Below are 26,769 nucleotides of genomic sequence, written 5' to 3'. Positions count from 1 at the left end.
AAGAGGATAACTAAGACAAAAGAGTTATGGACATGTCCTTTGATGAAATCTACTTCCCCGCCTGGAGGATCTCTTGCTGAAGTTCATGTAACTTGTTGATGTGGTCCCGCATCAATGAAGACTTCTTGAGATCCAACCACCTCATTTGGACCTCCAGTGAAACCCTCTTCATGGGAGAGCTCAGTTATATATGGATGCCAAATGCTGCCATATACTTTTGGCCACTATCGTGTGCTTCACATGGTTAATCACCTGAGGAGTACAATTAAGAAATATTAATGATCTTACCCTGGCATTGACACGGTCCCAGAGCTGAGACAGGGTCTCGGCCTCCTTCTACTCCAAGATGCCAAGGTCCTTCGCCAAGGGATCTGGTCGGGAAACACCTATCAAGATGAAATCCATCATTACCTGCCAGACACTGTAATTGAGTCCATCCAATTGCCGATCAACCGGGAACACGGGCAACACTGGGATTCTAGTCTTGTTCTCGGCCATCTCAATCAAAGTCGCCATGTCGGAGTGAGGAGGATGATGAACTGAAAGAGAAGGTGGATGGGATAGGGGAAATTGAGGGTTGAAGAAAGGAGAATGCTGAAAACAAGGATGAAAGGGCTGACAGCCCAATGTACATTCACACCTTGCTTTCCGTCCCTTGGGAGCACCTCCTCTCTGATCTGAAAACACCCTTCAAAGTCATCCTTCACTGGTCACCCGAACAGTCCACTCCTCGCACACACTCCTCCTCAAAGACACCTCCGAACAGCACCCTAATCCTCCTCTCTGTGTGGTGGCTCAACACTCCCTCCACTCCTCAGGTCTAGATCCAACCGTGGCATGAGAGAAAGGAGAGAGAAAGGCATAGGAGAACTACAAGTGATCTTTGGAGAAAGCCCCACTACAACTAGGGGAAAACCTCGGAGCCAACGGGCTGCTCAAGAGCTCAGACAAACAGCTCAACAACCAAGAGAACGGGAGCACGAGGGAGAGGATGAACTGCTCCACTACCCGACTCCTCAAGTGCAAATGTGGACTGGCTCTGCACCTCTTCCAGGCTCCACACTGAAAGTGATGAAATGAAGGGAGGGGGGAGGCATATATATAGCCCAGCCTCCCCTAGTCGGCCAGCCTCCTAGGGCACCAACCAGATCATGAAAGGGGCCGATCCCATACAGCCTGTGGGCCGACCCACCTATAGGGCTGTCTGCTGCCCTATAAAGAGGGCTCAAGCCCCCAGCCCAGGGCCAGCAAGGTGGCCGACCTGCACCCTCTGCCCCACAGCCTTATGCATAAGAAGGGCTCTAAGAGGCACCTAAAGGGCAGCCCCACAGGGCATACCTGCCCACGCACCTCCGTACCCTGCCTGGGAACCACCATAGCCTCCGTGGCAACACATGACACTGGACAGCCACACTAACCTACTCTCATGGGGGGTCGGCACACCCACAATACAGGCCCTCACTCTCTACACTATCCTCCCTCACTAGGTGGGCACACGGACAAGCAAGGCCCTCTCTCTAGGTGACATCAGGAGAGGCTTGTGTGAATTTTCCTTTTCTGTGCACTTTGTCCGGGAGGCCTCCCGCGGACGTTAATACATCTCTCTCTCTCTCTCTCTCTCTCTCTCTCTCTCTCTCACACACACACATTTATAAACATTCAAGACCTAGTTGGCACCCCGCAAGCTTCCTGGGAAGCTCAGCTCTTACAGAGACCATTGCTTACGGATTTCAGCAAAGGGCTTCATTGATCCACCTCACTAGTCCTTGAGGATATCTATCGAGCAGTTCCGTGTTTCACCACACCAATTTCGCATTGGGAGTGGGCAGGTAGAGGGCATTCCTAGAGAGGGCAGTCATCAGGCGATCGAATCGGAGGAGCATTTTGCTTGCAAATGCCCTGTGTACTATGAGATCAGAGGTCGCTATCACTCTTGCAGGGCCATAGCTAGGAGACCACAACAGACCGTACATACTGACGGGCATCAACAATCCATCACAGGTTTTATGCTGCCACCGTAGCCTCACACATCTTTGACCCCCTCTTAGGCTTGACGTCTCCAACAGCTTCCAAAAAACCACCACAATGCCCATGAGCTCAAGATTTCTCTCTATGTATCGGTATTGTTATGATTATAACTTTTTTTGTACTGGTCATCGGTGTCGATGCCTGCTTAGAGGCTCCATCCCTTCAGCTCTTTGTATTAGGCTCTTTTAGTCTCAGAGACCCTTCGGTCTTTCGAAGGATTTTAATATGCAAGCCCGCCTCACATGGAAACGAGCTTTGGGTCAGTTGACGTCATCTAAGATGCAGCGGATCTTCCGACGGCTGACATGCCGCAAAAGGCGAGCCTTCCTCACACACAAGATGGATGAGATCATCAGATCATTTCGAGAAGGAGACCCGACCACTGGATGGGGACTTCTTTCGGAGGGGTGTTAGAAATGACCCAACAGAGGGTACGCACAGCGGAAGACTATAGAATTGCCCAAGAGCTCACATAGTGTGGTGTGGGGTGTGGAATCACAAACTTCTTAACTTGATGTGCATAGAATAGATGTGCAAGCCATTAAACAGACAATGCTCAGAGACGAATATAGAAGCAACACTTTATATTTCCATCTGTCCACAAAGTAGGACAGGATACAATACCAAAAGGTTCTCCTACTAAATGTCAAGCACTTCTAGATCTCTGAGCCCGCGTGCTCCACCTCGAGCATATGTAGACTCTCTGTCCAGAGTGTTCTTCTCCACCTTACTGCCCCTGAATCAGCCTAGGTGGGCAGCACCTTGCTGAGCTAGGTCTGGAGCCTTCCAACTCCCTTGGTCCTCCAGGATAGGCTCCAAGTGTGCTGGTGTCTGCTGCTCCTACTGCTCCTGCTTTTCTACTCCAGAAGATGAGAAATGAGGGCCTGGAGGCCCTCCTTTTATAGCGCCCAAGGGCTGCTGCAAAAACTGACCAGTCTAGCCGACTTTAGGGTCTGTTTGGGCCGACCCTGGTCTGTAGGAATACATGCTGTAGGCAGCCCTTTTTTGGGCTCTCTTTTCCAGCCCACACTCCAAGGGCTTTAGCCCTCCTTCCAAGGCAGGGTCCCAGCCCCTTCTGTCTGCCTATCTAAAGCTTGGTTGGCTGGCCCCAACCAGCCCAACCAGCCCCTCCCAGATGGCTGACTCTCCTGCTGGTACATCCGCCTCTGCTGCGCCCCTTTCCAGCACCCTGTCCTTCCCACACATGTGTGCCTTTCCTGTGCCACATGCCGCCTCCTATGCGCCTCTGTTAGGGGCCTGTTCCAGCCCGTACAGACAGTCCTTGAAGCACCTCTGCCAGGCTGCTGTGCTGCCCACATGGCAGCTCATGTGCTGCCCATGTGCAGCCCCTTTTGGCTGTCCTTTCCCTGTGAGGTGCTGCCCATGTGGCAGCCCGTGGCAGCCCCCTCCCTTACCTTTTCTTTTGGGAACATACCCTAGGTCCCCTCCCCCATGCTCTCCTCATATGGGGGCTTACAGATAGGGAGGTGACCTTTCCAACAAGGAAGCCACCCATTCCCATTACTGAACCGGGGGTATGGAACACCTATGCATGCTCCTTACCAATGTCCCGAGGCAGGCACCACCGGATATGTCCTTTGTGCCCTGGCCCACTACCTATCACTTGTTTACCACACAGAATGTCAGCACTTAGCCGGCTCCACAACCAGAAAGAACAGGATCATGAGGGCCAACGGATAGAGCATTCCGCACATGGGCAGGTCTTAGCCCCGATTCTTGCACAGATGTTCAATCATGCAGTATGCCACGGCTTCCCACCATCCTGGAGCACCAATCCACTATTGTACCGATACACAAAGCAGGAGACCCCATGGACACTGGGAACTATTGCACCCTCATGATTGGCCACACATTGGCCAAAATCTATGGATCGGTACTAGAGAGAGAGATCAGCAATCATACAGAGGCATGGGGCCAGCGAGCACTAGGGCAAGCAGGATTCAAGAGGTAGCACTCTTCTCTAGATCACATTTTCACTTTGAGGGCCATCATTGAGGAGCCGAGGTCCAGACACTAGAAAGTCTACACATGTTTCGTGGACTTTCAGAAGGCCTTCAACACTGTCCCACAATCCACTATCGTACCGATACACAAAGCAGGAAATCCCATGGACACTGGGAACTATCGCACCCTCATGATTGGCCACACATTGGCCAAAATCTATGGATCAGTACTAGAGAGAGAGATCAGCAATCATACAGAGGCACGGGGCCAGCGAGCACTAGGGCAGGCAGGATTCAGGAGGCAGCACTCTACTCTAGATCACATTTTCACTTTGAGGGCCATCATTGAGGAGCCGAGGTCCAGACACTAGAAAGTCTACACATGTTTCGTGGACTTTCAGAAGGCCTTCAACACTGTCCCACAATCCCGTATGATCAGGAGACTATAGGAGATGCAAATACCAGAGACGCTGATCTGGGGTGTGATGAGCCTATACGAGTCAATCAGAGGCAAAGTCCGTGCCCTAGGTGGTCTATCGGACTGGGTCGAGAGTACGATTGGGGTGACGCAGGGCTGCCCCCTCTTGTCAACTCTCTTCAGACTTTATATTCATGAGATCACTTCCTTCATAGATCACCTAGGTGGAGAGGGATCATTACTGGGCGACCTCCTGATATAGATACAATTGTACGTTGACGATATAGTCCTTATATCATCTTCAGCAGAGGGGTTGCATAGACATCTGGAGGCCTTATAGGTGTTCTGTAGAGAGAGAAACATGGTTGTCAACCTGGGGAAGACCAAGCTTATGGTCTATAACACCTCACGAGCAGTACTTTGCCGACTTAGCTTCACTTATTGTGGTGGGCTAGTGGAGATAGTGCAGTCCTACACATATTTGGGAGCAGTCTTCACAGGACCCATTTTCATGATGATCCATGCAGTCCAGGACGGCTCACACGGTGACGTAGTGCTTTGGCCCAACTAGAGCGACGATGATGCAAGCGCACTTCCAGGCACACTAGTACGACCGACTGCTATGTATGTAGCACCCTTCTGGGGATGCGATCTTCCGAGGACATATTGGAGGAGTTTTGAGCGGCTAGAGGTGATGATGGAGTCCTGGATGATATGTTGTAAGCCCTCGGTCCCCCATGAGATAGTGCAGGCAGAGTTCGCCAAGAGACCTCTCTAGGTTGATGCCATCTTTCAAACAGGGACTTTCATCCACAGAGTCTGGGACTTACCTCACTAGAGACTTCTAAGGCTGGCCCTCGAGTCATCCAGACGACTAGCAGAGAGCGGAGCTAACACATGGTATGCACGCATATCTGCATGGGTTGCCATGCATGGTATCCAGATCGATAGGCTTCCCCCTTTTCAATACAACATGCACGCACCTCCTGAGTCGGTCGAGATGAGAGATCAACCGTATCATATGGTTAGACCTCCTCCAGTTTCATACATCTCGGACTGGGGGGGGAACTAGGAGCTCCCCACCAAGACCCTATTCTACCGCGACCACTTCTTAAGAGTATCGGTGGAGGGATTCATCATCAGACCCACACTGAGGATTGTCATTGGTCTGATGCGGGTTTTGTCCCATCAGTTGAGGATTGAGTCAGGGAGAGCTGCAGGTATACCCAGAGACCAGCAAGCCACACGCTATGTACGCTGGGAGCAGTTGAGACAGAGGAGCATTTTCTTTGTGTTTGCCCAGCCTACTATGAGATCCTGGGGCGTTACCATTGTCTCTACCTAGAGGGGAGTGGCTTCGGTCCTCTCTCACAACTGATCCATTTCCAAGACCAGGTTTGCATTGGGCTCTATCTAATGGAGATGCGTCGGCACAGGGAGACACTACTGTGATAGAGCAGAGAGCAGCACGGGATGGCCAAACCATAGGACATACAGGCTGACCGAGCACAGTGACACGTCGCAGACTTCTATACATTTGAGTCAGCTCAAGGACACAGTGGAGTTGAGGAGGAGGAGCTAGCCCACATGAGAGCAGCCTGGATTAGCAGCCAACACAGTACCACCAAAAGAGGGACATAGAGACCTCACGTGAGACAGAGAGTGCCTAGAGTACATTATATTCACGTCCGACCTATCACAACATTCCTCAGGGATGACCGACAGAGACGACGGGTCACTCTGGACATAGCCCAGAGAGTTCAGAGATCGAAGAGACCGCGTCCCCCGCCACCGCAGCGCGAGACAGGACGCGAGACAGGACGACAGACGTAGATACAAGATATCTTCACATCTCATCAGAGAGCCATCACTGTACCCGGCTACGGTTTCTAAGTTCTACCTCTGAGAATGACTTGTCTCAATTTGTATTTGGATAGACTGATTATGATTATGATTTTGCTAGCATAGATTAGTACTCAGCAAGGGCCCTAGCGCGCCCTTTGCTTCAACCCACTGAGGCTTGTATGAGTTCACTTTTTCTGTGCACTTTGTCCCATAGTCCCGCAAGGCCTCTCGTAGATGTTAATACATCTCTCTCTCTCTCTCTCTCTCTCTCTCTCTCTCTCTCCCCCCCCCCCGCAAGGCATTTGACACAATCCCGAGAGCTCGCCTCATACAGCGCCTTCAGGACTAGGGTTATGACCAGGAGATCATTTGGGCTGTCATGGCACTTTACGAGAGAGTTTCAGCCAGAGTTCAAGCAGGATCCGAGTGGACAGACGAGATCATGAGTACTATCGGGGTCAAACAAGGGTGTCCTTTATCGCCTACCTTGTTTGGCCCCTACATTGACGAGCTTGAGACAGTGATGCAAACACACGGAGGTAGGTTGCTCTCTTGCGGGCACGCTCATCCAAATATTGCTCTACGCAGATGACATGGCTCTCTTATCTTCCTCAGTAGAGGGGCTCCAGAGACACCAAGACATACTACAATCCTTTTGTGAGTCATGATTTGAAGGTCAACCTGGGTAAAACCAAGGTCATGATCTTCAATACATCTTGAGCCATCATGCCCCAAGAGCAATTCACATTTGAGGGGTCACCTGTTGAGATAGTTTCATCATACACTTATCTTGGGGTTATCTTTTCCGGACCCAGCTTCACTATGAGACTCGCGATGCAGGCACACTTGAGCAGAGGGTATGCCTCATTGGCCAGACTAGAGAGGCAATGCTTCTGCTCGTACTTTCATGATCCACGCACCAAGGGGTTGCTCTTTGACTCCTTGATTCGCCCAACGAGGATCTACAACAGCCCATGTTGGGGGCGAGACTTGTCGGACATAAAGTGGGCCCATGTGGAGCGGCTACAGGTTCTCATGTTATCACGGATGATTTGTGGTAAGCCATCTATTCCTCACCAGATCATTCAGGCTAAGTTTGGGTCACCCCCTTTACAGCTAGATGCTGCGTTTCAAGTCAACACATATCTGTACCGAGTCAGGGAATATGAGGATTACACCTTTGGGCGTAGCAGGCTACCATAGATAGCTCTATCCTCTTCTATGGCACTTGCAGCAGGAGGGGACCAGAGGTGTCGATATGCGCGTACAGAGAGATGGTTTGAGCGATTGGGGCTCCACATGGATAGACTACCTCCCTTCCAGTACAGCATGGATGCTCCGTTTTCTCCCCTCCTATCACACAAGGTCAACCAGCTTATCCGTGAGGATCTACTATAGCTACACACATTTCAAGTGAACTCCCAGTGAAGCTTAGCTTCTACAAAGATCACTTCTTACATATCACAGCGGAGGGTTTCATTGACCCACCAGGATACACGTAGATTCACCTACCCCACTCGCTGAGGGTCTCTCTTGGGCAGTTCCAGGTCTCTTCACACAGACTTCGCATCGAGAGCAGTAGTCTGCAGAGCAGAGCGACTACCCAAGGAGAGGCGCATATGCACACTGTGTGACATGCACGAGGTTGAGACACAAGAGCATTTCATCTTCAAGTGTCCTGTTTACTATAAGATCTGAGGGCGTTCTACTGCCTCTTCAGAGATAGCTATAGGATTTTGGCCCGTTTCCTCTCCTACCCAGACCAGCAGTGTTTGGCAAGTTTCATTCATGAGGTACTTAGACACCGCGAGAGGATACTCCGAACACGAAGACAGGAGCAAACTTCTTCCTCAGCTGATCTCTCTCAGAGCTCTATCACGGAGTTCTTTCAGCCAGACCACATGGACCCCCACGAGACGAGGCCTCAACATGACCGTGACCCGGATCCTGTGATCCGACAACTCAGACAGAGGGTTGACACACAAATCACATTTGGGGACATCCCCTCCTTGTTTAGAGTCGGAGCCCGATTGACGGGAGTCACAGTAGCCCTGGTTAGACACAGAGCTACGACCAAGAGACATGCCAGGGCTGCACCTTTGAGTGGCCGACAGCACTCTATTACTGACTTCATGCCTCCACTGCCTCATCCATCCTGATGTCCTACTGCTGATGATGATGATGATGTTGATGATGATGATGATGATGAGATTGATATATAGTCGACCATCAACATGACTATGTTGTACTTAGGACTTAGTACTGCCATTCTGCATTTTGCATTGGTATGGATGCTCATTTAGTAGCTCCACTACCATAGCTCGTTGTATTTGGATTTTCACAATCTCATAGACCCATCGCTCTTCCGAAGACTTTAATAAACTCTCCCTCCCTCCCTCCCTCCCTTCCTCCCTCCCTGTCTCTCTCTCTCTCTCTCTCTCTCTCTCTCTCTCTCTCTCTCTCTCTATATATATATATATATATATATATTACCAAGCTTATGAACACGGCCCTAGAGAAAGGATTCCCATCAGATTAGCAGCTTAGTAGGATTGTACCGATCCATAAAGGGAGAGATAGCAAAAGATGGCAAAGAATTATGAAACAATCAAGGTGAGTGGCCTAATGGCAAAGCTATATGGCACTATTCTTGAGCAAAGAATCAACAAATGGGCGGAGAAACAAGGAGTCAGGGCACCATCCCAAGCAAGGCTTCTTCACAAACACTCAGCAGTCGATCATTTGGTTACCATAAGGGCTGCAACTAAAGGAGGCAACCATAAGAAAGAGGCTATCTACTATTGCTTTGTAGACTTCAAGAAATCTTTCGATAGAGTCCCACATGAAAGTTATGGGAAAACCTGGTAAAGCTTAAAGTTCCTCAAGAACTCAAGGAAGCCATGTACCGACTCTAATAAGAGAGTTCTAGCGCCGCTAGTAGATCATGCTCCACAAGAAAAGATGTAATAAGCAGTGACATAGAGATTTTAAGCAAGGACCTCTCACCAACGCTTTTTGGTCTTTAAATTGATGCTTTGGAGAGGTGGATAAGAATAAATAGCAAGGAAGGTGTTCAGATTGCAGGGTATGCTTTCCTAACGCTTATCTACGCAAACGATGTAATATTCTTTGTGAAGAACAATAAGATTTGCAAGCACATTCAGATGCATCAAATACTCAAGAATGCAAGTCAACATAGATAAAGACAAAGGTCATGGTTCATCACCCATGCTGAACCCTAAGTCTGATCATACATAATCAAATACATCTGGATGTAACAATGAAAAGAAAAGAAAAGGACTGGAGCGGAGCGGAATCCTCCGTATGTCATGTCGCCCTGGCTGGTGCATAGCCGGTGATGGGACGCTGGCACCCATCAAGGTGTGCCGTGCGTCTCGATCTCCTGAACGAGGCTCGACACAAGACCAGAGCCACCGTGACTCCCATGGGATGTATCCCGGGTCAAAACAATGACGGGAGGTCCCCTAGAGTGGTCTGTGTCCCCCCTCGATGTCTCGTGTGTTGTGTCGGGTTGGGGTCTCTGTCACGTCTACGGCTAAAGACCAGACGATCAATGTCACTCGATGGGAAGAACTATGTGATCCTGCTCTGAGAGGTGTCTGATGATGTGGCCAAGCCTTGTCGCCTGAGTAAGTACTCTCTGTGTCGGACCCCCTCGCGAATGAAGGCCGCAAGGCATCTCGATACCCTGAACGAGGCTCGACACAAGACCAGAGCCACTGTGACTCCCATGGGACGTATCCCGGGTCTAAACAATGATGGGAGGTCCCCCAAAGTGATCTGTGTCCCCCCTCGATGTCTCGTGTGTTGTGCTACGGTCGTCGGGTCGAGGTCTCTGTCACGTCTGCGGCTAGAGACTGGACGATCAATGTCACTCGATGGGAAGAACTATGTGATCCTGCTCTGAGAGGTGTCTGATGATGTGGCCAAGCCTCGTTGCCTGAGTAAGTACTCTCTGTGTCGGACCCCCTCGTGAATGAAGGCCGCGAGGCATCTCTGATCTGGGTAGGCGAGGAATCTAGAAAGTAGCCCGGAGCCGTCTCTGAAGAGGCAATGGTAGCGAGGTCGGATCTCGTAGTACACTGGGCACCTGAAAATAAAATGCTCCTCCGACTCAACCTCCTAACAGTCGCACAATATGCATAAGCGAGAGTGTGATGTAGAAAATGCTACAGAAGCTATGGCAAAACCTGGGGACAAAATGCAGCTCTACAAATAAAAATTAACTCAATGGACAGTTATGGAATGCAGAAATATCTCGGAGAAGACATATCAATATTCAAAAGAAAGCTAATCTGCAAAACTAGAACTACTTCACATGATCTCAAGGTGGAGAGGGGTAGGTGGACAAGACCCAAGATCCCCAAAGAGGAATGGACCTACAAAATCTATCCCAATGGAGAGGTAGGAAATGAGCAGCATGTACTCCTCAGATGTAGAGCCTACGCTCACATTAAAGTAGGATGTAAGGGCAACATAGAACAATTTGAAAATCTGCTAGAGCAGCCAGCCGAAAGCTAGGGAGCTACCTGAAGGAGGTTTTGGAACATTGTAACAAGTTAATAGGACTAGCACACGAGCTAGCCCAACGAGTAATCACTACATAAAAGGTTGTAATATTTTTCTTTCACTCTCTCTCTCTCTCTCTCTCTCTCTCTCTCTCTCTCATCAGATAGTACAGCTAGAGTTCACCATGACAACACTGCAGACTGATCCGTCTTTCAGACATTTGCCATTCCTCCACAAAGTTTGGGCCTTACCCAACTAGAGACTGCCTAGAGTCATCCAGACGGCTAGCAGACAGCGAGGTCAGCACAGCATGGTATGCGCACGTATCCACATGGTTTGCCGGTCAAGGTATTCATATGGACCCGTTTCCCCCCTTTTCAATACAGCATGGATGCACCACCTGAGTTGATCCCATGAGATGAAATTAACTTGGTGATGTGTCAACTCAAAACCCCAGCACCCTTCAAGAGGCCATGAGACTTGTAGAGCTCTATTAACCCATGCATAATGTGAAGGAGAAAGGTATTAGGATTGGTCACTTGGACATCAGACCTAATGTGAAGGAGAAAGGTATTGGGATTGGTCACTTGGACATCATACCTAATGTGGTCACGAGGGCAGCCATCCCATAAGCATAGAGGTATTTTGTCCAGGTGTATACCTATAAATGGTGTCCCTGTTATACCTTGTACTCATCTCATTCTTGAAATGCAATCTAATGAACATTCATTTACAGCTGAGTCCTGTTTTGCTCAAGGCTGACTAGGATCTCCACTCCAAGACTAAGATTCTTCCTCCTAGCCCATTGCTTGTGCAGCCCCTTGCAAGCCATGGATACCCTCAAGGTTTCCAGGTACTTTCCTAATGATTTGCTAATGGACTCTCATAATTACATGATGTGCTGTCCTTTCACTACTAGTTGCTACCTCTAGGGCTAGTCTAGCTAAGGATTAGGGCTTAATTAGCTAGACTATGAGCTGGCTTAGCTACAAAAGAAGAATTTTGGTAGGTCTGAAAGCTTTGTACAGCTTCCAAAATAAATGTAGGAAGTCATATATATGGAATTGGGAAATGAGAAAGTTTCTATGCAATATGCTCGTACAAACAGTGATCCTTTATGAATGTCCAACATGGGCTCCAGGGCTCTCTAGGACCTACTGGAAAAAAATAGAAACTTTACATAAAAGATTTCTCATATGGGAATTCGGTTAAGGCGCAAATGCCCTACCCCATCCTACTGGCTGAGATGGATATGATACCTCTTGAAGGGAAGGCACTATGCCAATTCATAGTTTACCTCAAGAAATTTGAGAAAATGGATGCCAACAAGATCCTCACAAGGCATTTTGAAGCTACACAAACCACGGGATGGCACCGAGATGGGATAAATGGATGGAATTATGGGGTATAACAGCTGCTGATATACCAAAGGATGCATGTGAGATCAGGAAATTAGTGACAAAAAGATGCTACAAAAATTATGGCAGCACCCAGGGTTAAAAATGTAGTTGCACAAACAGGAAATTAATCCAATGGACAGCTATGGGATGACAAAATACCTTGAAAAGGACATATCAATGTTTAAAAGGCATCAAATATGCAAAATGAGAAACAGATCAAATGATTTAGAGCTGGAGAAGGGAAGGTGGGCAAGACCTAGGGTGCCAAGAGAAGAAGAATATGAAAAATCTGCCCCACACAAGGAAGGTGGAAAATGAGCAGCATGTGCTCCTAAGATGCCGGGCCTATGCTCACATTAGAGAAAGATATGATGACAACAGAGGCAACCTGAAAGTTCTATTAGAGCAGCCAGCTACAAAAGAAGTTTTGGAACACCGCAACAAGATAATTGGGCTAGCATATCAAGTACTAACTACCTAGTAAGTCTATAGTATTTTTATTTCGCCGGATGTAAAAGATCACTAATTGTTGATAGTGATCACCAGTCCCATAGACCGATCCTAAAGGGTCTCAAGAGGACTTTAATACAACCACATCATTGTTGGAATGGTCACCTCCCCATCTATAAGCCCCCATATGAGGAGAGCATGGGGGAGGTAGACCTGGTGATGTTGGGGCTGTCACATGGGCAGCACATGAGCTGCCATGTGGGCAGCTGTCAAAGCAAAGGACAGGCGTACGGCCTGCAACAAGGCCCTGTGAAGGGCACGCTGACATCAGCAGGGTACTGCCCCACTGTACGGGGGACGGAGAAGTGTCAACAAGCTTTTGATACTATAAAAGACAAAGTGGCTGAAAATTGTATTCTCAAGATACCCGAGATGGGTAAGCCTGCATGGCAGGGCCTTTGGGCCTTGTATGGAGCCTGCAACAAGGCCGGAACAGGGCCAGCAGAAGGGCAGAGGCCTGCGCCTATGGCAGGCTGCCACATGGCCAGGCGGGTCTGTGGAACAGCCCCCAAACCAAGTCGGTTTACAGACTGGGAGGGGGCAGACTGGTCGGCCCAAACAGACCTAGGGGTCGACCCTACCAGGTCGGTCCATTTCAGGGCCCCTTGGGCCTATAAAAGGAGAGGCATTTGGCCTCATTCAATATCACTAGGAGCAGCCCTCAGGACAGCAGACAGGAACAGCAAAGGGGGAGCCTTAGGCCTACATTTAGGAGGACAAGGTGACCTGGGGGAACCTGCAGACTGAGCTAGAGTGGCTGCCCACCTAGGCTGGCTTCTGGACAGCAAGGTGGAAGGGATCTAGACAGAGAGTCTACATATGCTCGAGGAGGAGCACGTGGGCTCAGAGATCTAGAAGTGCCAGGCTTGTAGTAGAAGGACCTTTTGGTATTGTATCCTGTCCTAGTTTCTGGACGGACAGAAATATAAAGTGTTGCTTCTATATTTGTCTCTGAGCATTGTCTATTTACTGGCTTGCACATCTATGCACATAAGTTAAAAAGTTTCTGATTCCACACCCCACACCACACTGTGTGAGCTCCTAGGCAAATACTATCATTCTTCCGCTGCGCGTACCCTCTGTTGGGTCATTTCTAACAATCATCTCTCTCTCTCTCTCTCTCTCTCTCTCTCTCTCAGGTAAGCTCAGATAAGCTCAGCCAAGAAAGAAATGGCCACTATGGCCAACAGCAAACTCAATAAAGCAGATCTCTATGCAGAAGTAAAAGAGCAGGAAGCCATAGTACATAATAAGAAAATATTGTGCATTGGAGGACTACCAAAGGATAGTCTTGGGTGTTTATGTTGGAAATAGAGGATAGAATCACTCACACCTCACTCCCGATCTAGCTCATACAACACTCAGAGAGTCGGAGAAAGAGATGGTCAAAACTCAGATATATTCTTCCACAATCGTGGGCAGACAAAAGCTCAAAGGATGAGCGTGTACAAACAGCTGCAGCAGCCTGCTGCTGCATATAAATGGGCATTCTTTGCTGTCCAACATCATCATAAATAACCCTCCTGTATTCCACAGGTTGCACGGGTTCCTTGTGTACACTATCCTCTTTAAAGATGACATCATTGCTGCGTATAATCTTCCATTTAACGGGATCCCATAACCTGTACCCCATTTCACCTTCGTCACCATAACCCATGAAGATGCATCTGAAAGACTTTGGCTCCAGTTTGGTGCGCAGTTCTTTGTGTATATAAGCAAAGCACTCGCAGCCAAACACATGTAAGTCCTTATATGAAGGTGGCTTGCCAGACCACACCTCCTCGGGCACTTTCAACTCCAAAGCCTTGTTTGGCGACCTGTTAATAATGTGAACTGCTGTTTGCACGGCTTCTGCCCAAAAGCCATGGGGTAATGCAGCATAAGACAACATACATCGAACCTTCTCCTGAATAGTTCGATTCATCCGCTCACTTACACCATTTTAAGATGCCTTATGAGGGACTGTGAGTTCCTGTTTAATGCCCTTATGTGACACATACTCACCCCCATTATCGGATCTGAGGCATTTCAGCCTACAACCTGTCCGATTCTCAACCTGAGCGACAAACTTCTTGAAAGCATCTAAGGCATCGCTCTTATGCTTCAAGAAATTGACCCACACTTTGCGTGTGGCATCATCAATAAAAGTAATAAAATACTTTGCACCCCCTAGTGATAACTGTGGCATCTCACACAAATCAGTGTGCACTAGATCAAGCGGTGCTCTATTCTGGGGAGTTCTCCTCTTATGAGGAGTCACAGAATGCTTGCCAAATATGCAATGATCACAAGTAGGCAAATCTGAAAAAGAAAGAGACGGCAGATAACCCAAACGTGACAGTTCTTGCATTCCTTTAACAGACATGTGTCCCAACCGGCTATGCCACAATGAAACCTTTGGCAGCTCGGTTATGGCAACAACATGATTACCCACACTGGAAACATAAAGAGGGTACAAGGTATCACTCTTATAACCCTCAGCCACTACAACCTGGCCATCAGTAATCACCCATTTGGAATCCCCAAATGTGGTGTGGTAACCACTGTCATCCAACAAGCCAGTGCTAATCAGATTTTTCTTGATTTGCGGCACATGGCGGACACCATCAAGCATAAATATGCGTCCATCAGGGAATACTATCTGTATACTGCCAATCCCTGCAATCTGACATGCATAGTTGTTCCCAAGATGAACAACTCCATGAGTACCTGTGTAGGAAGTAAACCACTCCCTATGAGGAGTAACATGAAAAGCAGCACCTGAATCCAAGAGCCACGTGTGCATGTCATGGCCATCAATAACCAAAGTATGTGCAAATAGCATAAAACATCATGTATGTCACTGTCACTATCCTCTGCTGCAACATTCACTGCATCCAAGTCATCTGCCTTGGCCTTGCCTTTGCCTTTGCTTCCACTGCCTGCATCCTTTGTTTCAGCCTTCTTGGCTTTCTGATCCCGTATGAACTTGAAGCACTTAGACTTCACATGTCCCTTCTTACCACAATAAAAGCATTCAATATCCTTTTTGCCACGGGAATGACTGCGGGATTTGGACTTACTAGCAGATCTCCCCTTCTGCTGAGTCCTGCCTCTATCCTGTACCTGCAAAGCATTTGAAGACTTGCTGCCCATATTATTTTTCCTGCTCATCTCCTCCATAAGGAGAGAGCTCTCCACATCAGCATACATAAGAATGACATTTGAATTTGACAGGGTGGTCTTGAAAGTGTCCCAACTCTCAGGGAGGGTACACAACAAGAAGGTAGCCTTGAACTCCTCATCAAGATTCAAACCCTGTGCAATCAGCTGTGTAAAGATGGCATTGAAAACTCAAGTGTGAGGTCATAGTTGTACCTTCCTTCATGCGAAGATCAACCAGCTTCTTCAACCAATAAACCTTACTGGCTGAACTCTTTTGGGCATACAACTCTGCTAGCCTCTGCCATAGGCCATAAGAGGTCTTTTCAGCCTGAACATTGAACACAAGAGTATCAGAAATAGTAAGCATGATAGCTGCCCTTGCGGACAAATCAAGCTCTTCCCATTCATCATCTGCCATGTCAGATGGCTTGACACCCTTCACCCTTATGGGCTTAAAAATCTTCTTTAGCAGAAGTACATTCAAACACTGTTCTGCCCATAATGCATAATTATGTGCTCCTTCCAATTTCTTTATGTTCAGAATTGAAGATTCACTTCCCCCTGATGCCATATCAGATAAGGAAAGTTCCTGACTCCCTATAAAGTCAAAAAAAGACTGAATAAAGTTCTGATTTCTCAGAAAAAAAAACTTGCTCTATCAAGAGCCAGAAGCACTCACAATAGTGCTGTTTTTTACTGTCAAAAGAATCTGCAGCAAAACAGTAAATTTCCCTCCAGTTACTGTACCTTCTGACACACTGTACCGTGCTCAAATAGGCATAAAACAGTAATTTCAGAATGCTGCAGCTGTTCCACAGGTGCTTTAACAGTGCATCATCATCTGATGAAGCATAAAACACTGCTGTCCTGATCACTTCTCCCACCTCAGATGAGGTATTGCACTGATTTTATATGCATAAACCACTTGTCATACACTGTTTTGTTCACTGTAAAAGAGGCTCCAGACACTTCAGCCTGTCACAAACCTGCAACAGAAAATGGGACAAATCCCAAGCAATCACCCTTCTGCCAAAGGGATAAAAGGCATCTGAAGGTCTCAAACAGTAACCCAAGTGCTCTCAAGCAAAATCTGGGCAAAAGCCCCTTGATTTGACACCTGTACCAAGTGAAAAACACCTCAAAAACTGAGGTAGCATACAAAAAAGTAGCGCTCTCCTGGCACTTTCACCTGACAATACAATGCATAAACAGCCCTGTGTACACAATAACAACACAGATCCCAACGTACAGACACTGAAGAGAAAATCTTTTGAGCACTGTCAACGATGGACAGTTAGGGACCGAGTAAACTCGATGCGCCCTGGCCAAGCGTGGCTCAACTGAGATTTTCCAAGGTGTCGTACACAAAATGTGACCTGCAAGAAATGTCACTGAATACACTGCGGAAACAAGACCAATGTGGGCTCCCTGGCTCCACACTGCCTCAAGGCATACACTGCATAGACTTCCAGGCAAAAGCCCTTTGAAAATGTCACCCAAAAGCTGAGATTTGCACTCAGCAAAAGCATAAAAATCCTCTGCAAAATCAAGGCATTACCTTCCCGAAACAAGATAACTGTGCAATCAACCACACACTGTGGTACTAGTCACCTCAAGCACGATGGACACGAAGGTACTTGCTGTACTTTCAAAACACAGTTTTGAGAACTGAAAATGATCTTGAATGAAGAGCAGAGTGCTCTCTCTCCTTTTCCTTCTTCTCCCAGAAACAAAAAAATGCTGTTCCTGCTGTACTTTCTGTACCGGTGTACTTGTGCAGAGTACCACTGTACCTGCTGTACCTCTGCAGGGGACAGATAAAAAAAAGTTTCGAAAAATGTACTTTTCTGTTGCAGATCCCTATCGCAGTTTCCTGACGCAGCTCCCTGTTTGTACAGCGGCGTCCGTACAGTACGGACGCCTGTACGGAGTCCGTACAGCGGTACGGACGACCGTACGGCCGTACACGCGTGCGCCTGCGCGCCGCCCTGTACGAAGCCCGAAGCTTGCAACAGCTAACTGCTACTGTGCAGCTGCTGGCGCTGCTCGACGCCGCCCTGCGCTGCCGCTGCAGCTGTCCCGCGCCGCCCTGCCCTGCTCACCCGCGTGGGCTGCCGGTGCGCTGCCCCGATCTGCTGCCCCGCACTGCCTTGCACTGCTGCCCGAGCTGCTGAGGGCTCGAGGCCCGAGGGGAGAGGTAGAGGTAGAGGGAGTAGGTAGGCAGGGGTAGAGGGGGAAGAGAGGCTGGCTCTGATACCAGTTGAGAGGGAAGAAAATGAGGGAGAAGTACAACAGAGAGAGAGTGAGAGAGAGTGGTGACACAAAAGATGCAGGTGTGAAGTGATGAGCCACACCACAAACTCTTAAGTTTTATTAGGATTAGGTTTTCCACCCTATGACTGTCTTAAGACAGTCATAGGTGTCATATCTTTAATAAAGGGGTGGCAATGTGCCTTTACCCCAACAAATGCTCCACTCTCGTGTAACTACACGGGAACCAGCTAACTCTACTTGTAAGCCCCCCATATGAGGAGAAGGCATTTGAGTAGCCCGGTTATCCGCTAGGTCTTGGTTTGGACACCAGATGGGGGCCATGTGTGGCCTGATGGGTGGACGGCTTCAGATAGAGTTGGCACACCGCCAACTAGGCTACATGCAAGTGCAGGAAGGCATCCCATGATTGACCGCACTGAGGGTAGACGGAGCATTTCTCGGGGCAGCCGACTCTTGGGTTGTGGGGCCCGTTTGGAGCCCCAGATGATCCCGGATGGCTCTGGGCCGAACGGAGACCGTAGGCTAGTTGCTCTATTTTGCACACCGGTTCTATCGTGTGGCCGGTGGCCTATTTTGGGACCGACCCCCAGTCGGCCGTTTTGGGCGGACTGGGTCGGCACAATTGGCTCTAACCGACTACTTGTGGTGGCTATATAAGAGCAAGCTCGTGAAGCCCATTTCATCACTGGCTACAGCAACCCTGATTCCTTAGCATCTAGCCTCCGTCTTCTACTGTTTCTAGCTCGCCATCGAAGCTTCTTTCACAGGAGCGCACGGCTGGGAGGCAACGCCATCTATTGTATCAATTCTATAGTAATCAAATTTTTTATTCTCCATACTATCTGGTTTTCTCTCTTGCGTACGAGATCCTGTTATCTGTTGAGCACAGACGTTGTATTGTTTTCTTACACAAACAGCCCGTGTGCTGTCAATGATGCTGAGCCTCTTCCTCTCCCTGTGCGCTTGCCTATGTGCAAGGCTATAAGTGCAGGTGATGAGGAATGAGGGGGGAAGGGGGGGCTTTTTATAGGAGGGGCTAGGCCCCCTCATTTTGGCCGACCAGGGAGTCGGCTCCCTACCCAAGGCACCGACCTGCTAGCCCACCAACCGACCTGATTGGTCCTTTGCTGGCTGGTCAGGCCGGCTTAGGCCAGCCCTATTGAAGGGCCGATAAGCCCTGCTTTGGGCTGCTGTTGCAGCTGCCAACTCCACCCATGTGCGGATCCGGGAGCGCCTAGGATGTCGCACCATCTTCACGCTGCATCGCGGGTTCCGTGACAAGTAGCTCTTCTGCCTTTTCACCTCCCCTACCCCCTATGGTCTCCTACCCCCTTGTCCCCTCAAATCGGGGGCTCACAGGTGGGGCAGTGACCTTCTAACAAGAGGCTCATGGACAGGGAGCACAAGGGCAAGCAGGATTTCGAACACAGCAATCCACTTTGGACCATATCTTCACCCTAAGAGCTATCATTGAGGAGGCGAGGTTGAGATGCCAAAAAGTCTATGCTTGCTTTGTAGACTTTCCGAAGGCCTTCGATCAGTTCCACGATCCCACCTGATCTGGAGGGTACAAGAGATCTAGATTCCAGAGATAATGATTTGGGGAGCGATGAGCCTATACGAGTCTATCAGAGGGAGAGTCTGCGCCCCAAGAGGTCTATCGGATTGGGTTGCAGGGTGAAACAGGGATGTCCCCTCTCACTGACTCTCTTCGGCCTCTACATTGATGAGATCACATCTTTCATAAACCACCTCAGAGGCGAGGGATCACTGTTAGCTGACCTGACGATACAGATACTACTCTATGCAAATGACATAGTCCTCATATCATCTTCAACGGAGGGGTTGCAAAGACACTTGGAGGCCCTAGAGGTGTTCTACCGCGAGAGAGACCTGGCAGTCAACCTTGGGAAAACCGAAGTTATGATCTTCTATACCTCACTTGCAGTGCTACACCAACATAGTTTCATTTGCCGAGCTGACCCAATGGAGATACCTGGGGGCAGTCCTACACATACCTAGGGCACTATTCACAAGGCTTGTTTTCACGATGACACATGCAGCTAGAGCACGACTCAGGGGTCTTGTCCCGCCTAGAGAGGCAGTGCTTCTAGGCACAATTCCAAGACCTGCTGGCGAAGAGTTGACTCTTCGACACACTAGTGAGACTAACATGGGCAGTATTCACAAGGCCAGTTTTCACAATGACCCATGCAACTAGAGCACAACTCCGGGGCCTTGTCCCGCCTAGAGAGTCAGTGCTTCCAGGCACACTTCCAAGACCCGCCGCCGAAGAGTTGACTCTTCGACACCCTAGTGCCATGTACGCTGCACTTTTTTGGGAGGGTGATCTTCCAGTGACGGAGTGGAGGAGTTTTGGAGCGGATACAGGTGACTATGGGATCTAGGATGATTCGGAGTAAGCCCTCAGTCCCTCATCAGATAGTACAGGTGGAGTTTGCCATGACACCCCTCCATTTTTTTTATCTTTCAGACAGTGACATTCCTCAGTCATTTGACATGTGGCATGCTTCCATACCATGTTAGCATCATCACATCAACCTTACCATGTCATCAAGGTCACATTAGCATTGACACCTAGATAGTGCCACATCATCACCTATGCCACATCAGTCTCATCACATCACTGAGCCACATCAGCTACCATGTCAGCAAGCCACATCATACTACCACATCACCTTACTACATGTCATCTACCATGCTATTTATACCATGTGGCACATGGCTTTCCAAGCACAGTTTCTCTTTGCATGTGCACCCACTTGCCACATCACAGTCCCACATCATTGTTTTCACCCTTTTTTGGCCCTCCACCTAAATCAAGTCATATCTCCTGATCCAAGAAGGATTTGAGGGTGCTCCAAAAAGAAAAATCGCTCGGTTTTTCATGCTCTACAATCTTGTCACATCATGCGCACATTTAGACACTAGTATCACACCCTTTTTAAGTTGGAAAGAAGGATTCTTTGGTGGGAAGAATTTGGGAAGACTTGGTTTTTAAGGGTTGGTGTCAAGGGAGACCGCACCTCTGAGTGGCCGACAACACTCTATTGCCGACTTCATGCCTCCATTGCCTCATCCATCCTAATATCTTGCTACTGCCGATGATGATGATGATATTGATGACGATGCTGAGATTGATATATAGTCAACCATCGACATGACTATGTTGTACTTAGGACTTAGTACTGCCATTCTGCATTTTTGCATTTTGCATTGGTATGGACGCTCGTTTAGTAGAGCTCCACTACCACAGCTTGTTGTATCAGGATTTTCACAGTCTCATAGACCCATTGGTCTTCCGAAGACTTTAATAAACTTTCTTTCTTTCTTTCTTTCTTTCTCTCTCTCTCTTCGTGTCAATTGTTTGCTTCTACCTACTTTCCATTCTGCAACTTTGAAGCACAGAACTGCCATGAAGCATTTAAATGCTTCCAATTCTTTAGCAGCACTCCCCAATGCTCTATGCGTTTGCCTTATCTTCACCTTCCTTTGATGCAACACTCTATGGTTTGTGGGTGCATGCGCAACACTGTATAATTTCCTCTGATTCAAGGCCCATAAAAATGCCGCATTAACCTTTCAACATTATGAAGGCCTTCATCCTATTTAATATGTGAATATCTGCCTCAAAAAAGAGCCTCAAGCTCTTTTCATTCTGATTTTTTGGAATTTGCATAGGAATATGTTGCTCTAACCAATAGCATTGCATGTGAAATTTTATCTAACCCTCCAATGCCTTTAAACTCTCCCATAATCAATGTTGATTTAATAAATGCGATTTCTGCCAGGCAAATACAATGCGTGACTTAGCACAAGATATTCTTGTAGCACCTTGTTTTTAGGATAGCTAGAGAGGAGCAATCTACATGATATACATGGGAACAAAACACGATACACAAAGTTGTTTTCGACAACATTTTCAAATCTGCATTACAATAAGACTGATTAAGCTGGAGTAAAAAAATATATAACTATTGCATACAGTTAGGAGAACAATGGCCACACTGTATTCCTACTGCCTTTATAATCCAATCAAGCTATAATACATCCACTGACCCAAGCATAGCAAAAATGTCACCTCTGAAATTGTTCCGTGTCAACGAACTGCAAAGTCAGCTGCATACATTTAAGTGATCAATGGAAGCAATAAGTACAAACATAGCAGCTTGACATTACATAAGCATGTACAAACTCGCCATTGATGACAATAGAAACATTCTCCTTATTCCAATCAATATCCATTTTACAAATTTTAACTTCAAAGCATAAATAACAAATCCACTGAAAAGGAGAAAAAAGTGCGACACATTTAAACTTATCGAAGTAGAGATAAATTATAACCAAAAACATATGGGAATAGCGGTATGGCATATTAAAAACCAGTATAAAACCATATCCCTTCATAATCCACTCTGAAGCTGCATCATGCCCTGCTGGTTGTTGAAATAACAAGCTCTTTGTACTAATCTTAGCTATTACAACTCAATAGCATTATAGAGGCATGTGTATCAGCAGCATTACGGTCACATGGGACACATGCCCATCTGTTTACACTCCAGTGCTGTGTACAATAGTTTACAGCACAAACCGTAAACCTGGATCTAAGGGAGGAAAGTATTGCATCAAAAGCTGAACATGGCTAGCTTGTACCTAGCTTGGGGTGACATTCATGTGCACAAAAAGGACCGTGTAGACTATCATCTAAGGGGAAGTCTAGGGCTAATTTGTAAGCCCCTTGTAATTGTAGCCGGGGCGCTGGGGCTATAAAAGAGATTCGGCCCTTAGTATTTCTATATCAATCATTGTGGACCCTCGGTTCCTCACTGTTAACCTCTGCAGTAGGACCCAACACATTGCTATGTTTCGGCAAATCTTCCACTGTGTTCTATAGGTAGCTAGGGCAAAGACTAATGGACAAAAGGACAAAAGACATAGTTTGCATTCAAATTACAATCAATCTATGTACATGTGTCTACATGCGTCTCTCTCTCTATATATATAGATAGACTTCAGATTTGTCCCATAGATTCTGGAGGGTCTCCAACGGAGCTGGGTTATGATCAAGAGATCATTTGGGGGCTGTCATGGCACTTTATGAGAGAATCTCAGGCTGATGAGTCCAGACAGAGCTGGATGGACAATGGAAATCAGGAGTACTATTGGGATCAAACAAGGGTGTCCTCTCTCACCAACCCTGTTTGGCCTCTACATAGATGAGCTCGAGACATTTATGCGGACATCAGGAGGGGCTGGATGCCCTCTTGCTGGTACTTTGATTCAGATCTTGCTGTACACATATGCTTTTATCCTCCTTTGCAGAGGGCCTCCAAAGACACTTAGATGCATTATAGTCCTTCTCCGAGTCACACAATTTGAAGATCAAACTTGGTAAGACCAAGGTTATGATCTTCACTACATCCCGAGCAGCTATGCATACAGAGCAGTTTACCTTTGATGGATCACCAGTTGAGATTGCTTCATCTTACACATCTCTTTTCTGGCCCTATTTTTACAATGAGACCGGCGATGTAGGCCCGTCTGAGTAGAGGGTATGCCTCGTTAGCCAAGCTGGAGAGGCAATGCTTCCATTCACATGTTCAGGACCCCCGAACCAGGCTCGCGTAGAACGTCTCTAGGTTCTCATGTTATCACGGATGATTCGCAATAAGCTGTCAATTCCCCACCAGATCATTCAGGCCGAGTTTGGATCATCTCCACTACAGCTTGCATCATTCCAGGTCATCACATATCTCTATCATATCAGGGGGTACCGAGACTGCACTTCAGGACATCACAGACTACCATGACTAGCATTGTCCTCTTCTATGGTTCTAGGAGCTGCAAGTGACCGGTATGCACACATAGGCAGGTGGTTTGAGAGATTGGGACTCCACATGGATAGACTTCCCCCCTCCCAATACAGCATTGGCGGGCCATTTCTCCCAGGTCATATGCAAGGACCACAAAAATGATACCTCTCAAATGGGAACCACTACCCCAATACATGGTCTATATCAACAAGCTTGAGAATGGATGCATGCAAGATACCACACAAAGCAACAAAGGACACAGGATGGCACAAAGGAGAGAATGGATGGAGTTATGGGGCATAAAGGCTGCTGATATATAGGTGAAATCAGAAATTTGGTACTGCAATAAAAGCTACAGAAACTATGGCAAGACCCGGGGTCGAAAATGCAGATTTACGAACAGAAAATTAATTCGATGCAATGCAAAAATACCTCGGAGAGGATATATAAATGTTAAACAAGCATTTAGTCTGTGAAATAAGTATTAAGAACGAGCATGCGCTCCTACAGTGTCGAGCCTATGCATACATTAGAGAAAAACCCTGTTAAAACAACCAGCCAAAAAGCTGGGGAGCTACCTAAAGGGAGTCTTGGAGCATACCAAGTAACAAAACGTTAACTACAACACCAGTAAAGAAGAGACTTGCCAACCGAGAGAAATGGTCCTTGAACTCCAGCAAGAAACTGTGAACCTGAAAGGGCAGAATAGGGAGCTCGAAACGGAGGTCACAGGTTTAAGAGGTGTCATGGAGGAGCTATATCAAAGAATGCATCCACTAAAAGGAGAGTCCACAACACAAGGAAAATCAACAAACACCAGGAGACAATACAGAGAAAAAGGGGACATAACACTGGGAAAAAGTGTCTTAACTGAAGGCTCTTTAGCTTTGAAAAAATATGTGCACGTGGCAAACAATCTTCTGGCATGACCGCAATACATATGAAATGGGAAAATGGTATTAATAGACAATCGATCTCCAAAGGGCCAAGATAATTTAGGATACCTGGCAGAGTAAATGTTCCCTATAAATAAAATCCCCCACCCCAGCCCTTCCCAAAAATCCAATTTCAATCCCTCATTCCTCTTCAACTCCCTGGGCCTAACGCCTCAGCTTTGTTTGACATTTCCTGGTTTAAAAGTATCTACAACGCCTAGCATCTTCCCAGCAAATAATAAGATCACACGAACATCTATTTTGAAGCAAGGAAATCTGATTTTTCCCGCAGACAAGATGCACTAACAAGCCTAGCATCTACCACATAATCAGCGAATGATGATTTATGTGTTGTCGATTCCTTTCTTCCGTGCATTCCAAACTTCCTCTTTCAATCCAAAGATTGCTAAGGTTTGTTGAGATCATGTATCGATGTCAAAGTCCTTAGTACTCTAAGGATGAACCGGACGCCAATAAAGTGAGATGGAAAGACATTCCACTGCCATAAGTCGTCAAAAACGCTTTCTCAATATAGCTCTTATGCCGTCTTTGTTACAATCGATTGAAACCAGTGCGGCGCAACCAAGTCCGGGGAAGCTAGATCATATGTTGTGAGGCCAACTACATACAAGGAAAAGCAAGCGATTGTGACGTCCAAAGTATCCTTTACAGCAACTGAACACAGGAAAAATTACAAAGAAGGCAAAGGAGGATTCTTTATTGAACGCAACGTTCTATAGTGAAAATAACGTTGAGAGAAGTTCTACTTTTCACAACTGATTCCATAGGCAGCTACGGCGCCGCGATACGACTGATTCATAATCCGGTGTGCTTCAAATTAGTCGAGCTAAAAGCTCTACTTTTCACACGACTTAGGCCACTAAAGCGTCATAATTGGAATCACGCTAGTTCGAGCAAGCAAGCATCAAGAAAGAAAAAATGATGAAGAAGACGCAGGCACGAGGCATTGGAATAAGTGGAGAGACAAACCGGATCAACATAGATGGTCTTGTGGACGTTATCATGGATGGTCTTGGTGTGGACGCGGTCGTGAAAGACGGGAGCCGTAGCGCGCTGGGACAAGGGAAAAGCATCGTCGTAGGAGGCTCCCATGGCAATGAAGGAAGGCAAGCGGAAATTCAAGGGGAGGAGGGGAGGGAGGGGGGGGGAGGTGTGAAGAAGCAAGGAAGGGAAAGGGAGTGCATGCTTGGATGAGTGGATACTAAAAAGGCGATGAAGAAAGAAAAGCTTTCATTGGCGATGGCGATGGCGATGGCGATGGAGGTTGGCGTTGTAATGGTGCTGGCGGCTGCTGCTGCTCCTCCTCTTCTGAATTCACGACTTCAATAAGCACCCGCCGTTTTCTTCAAGTATATCCCCTCACTCTTTTGGCCTCCCACCCTCTTGGCTATTCCATACTATCCCATTGAGACTTCAACAAAATTGCACTATCGCTCACACCAGCTTTACACTAGTACATAGCCTTCCGTTTCATTTCCGATTGCAAGGGTCAAGCAAGGTTTGGCCTTCCGGTGGCCTTCCTTTTGCCACCTCAGCTACAACCTGCCAAAGGGCTCACAATCGGAGGAATTCCTCCTCATGTGCCCAAGGTGAGAGCCAATTTGGTTTGGCATTGCAATGCCATGGCTTTACAAATCCCCATGGGGCATCGTATACTCAATGCTAGTAGCACTGATCCACAGCACTAGCAACCAACGTGAGGAACCCCTAATAGCTATTATTCTTAAGAGGTTGTGCTTTAATAGAGAACAAGGTTGCAAACTCTTATGTGGCCACTACGAGCATGCATGTGTATGTGTGTGGTAGTCCAAGAGCTAGTGGTAGCTCATGAGTCCGTAGAGTCCAAGAGTCGTAATCCAAGAGGTA

The 26,769-nt window shown here is 47.5% G+C and overlaps 1 protein-coding gene across 1 annotated transcript in view; it reads right to left on the bottom strand.

The window, feature by feature from the left end:
• Positions 1-26,217, bottom strand: part of LOC147886043 (uncharacterized) — a 47,500-nt gene extending 21,283 nt beyond the window's left edge. The window contains exons 1-2 of the mRNA XM_087396538.1: positions 25,873-26,217; positions 22,216-22,253 (exon numbers count right to left, since the gene is read on the bottom strand). Of these exons, the coding sequence (XP_087252664.1) occupies positions 22,216-22,253; positions 25,873-25,995 (161 nt within the window). The 5' untranslated portion in view covers positions 25,996-26,217. The remainder of the gene's footprint in view (positions 1-22,215; positions 22,254-25,872) is intronic.
• Positions 26,218-26,769: the final 552 nt, after the last annotated feature.

Source organism: Dipteris shenzhenensis, chromosome 25 (assembly GCF_047967505.1).
Source record: "Dipteris shenzhenensis isolate YYH24624 ecotype China chromosome 25, Dip_SZ_1.0, whole genome shotgun sequence".
In the NCBI taxonomy this organism is placed as follows: domain Eukaryota; kingdom Viridiplantae; phylum Streptophyta; class Polypodiopsida; order Gleicheniales; family Dipteridaceae; genus Dipteris; species Dipteris shenzhenensis.
This window is presented reverse-complemented; position numbering and strand designations above follow the sequence as displayed.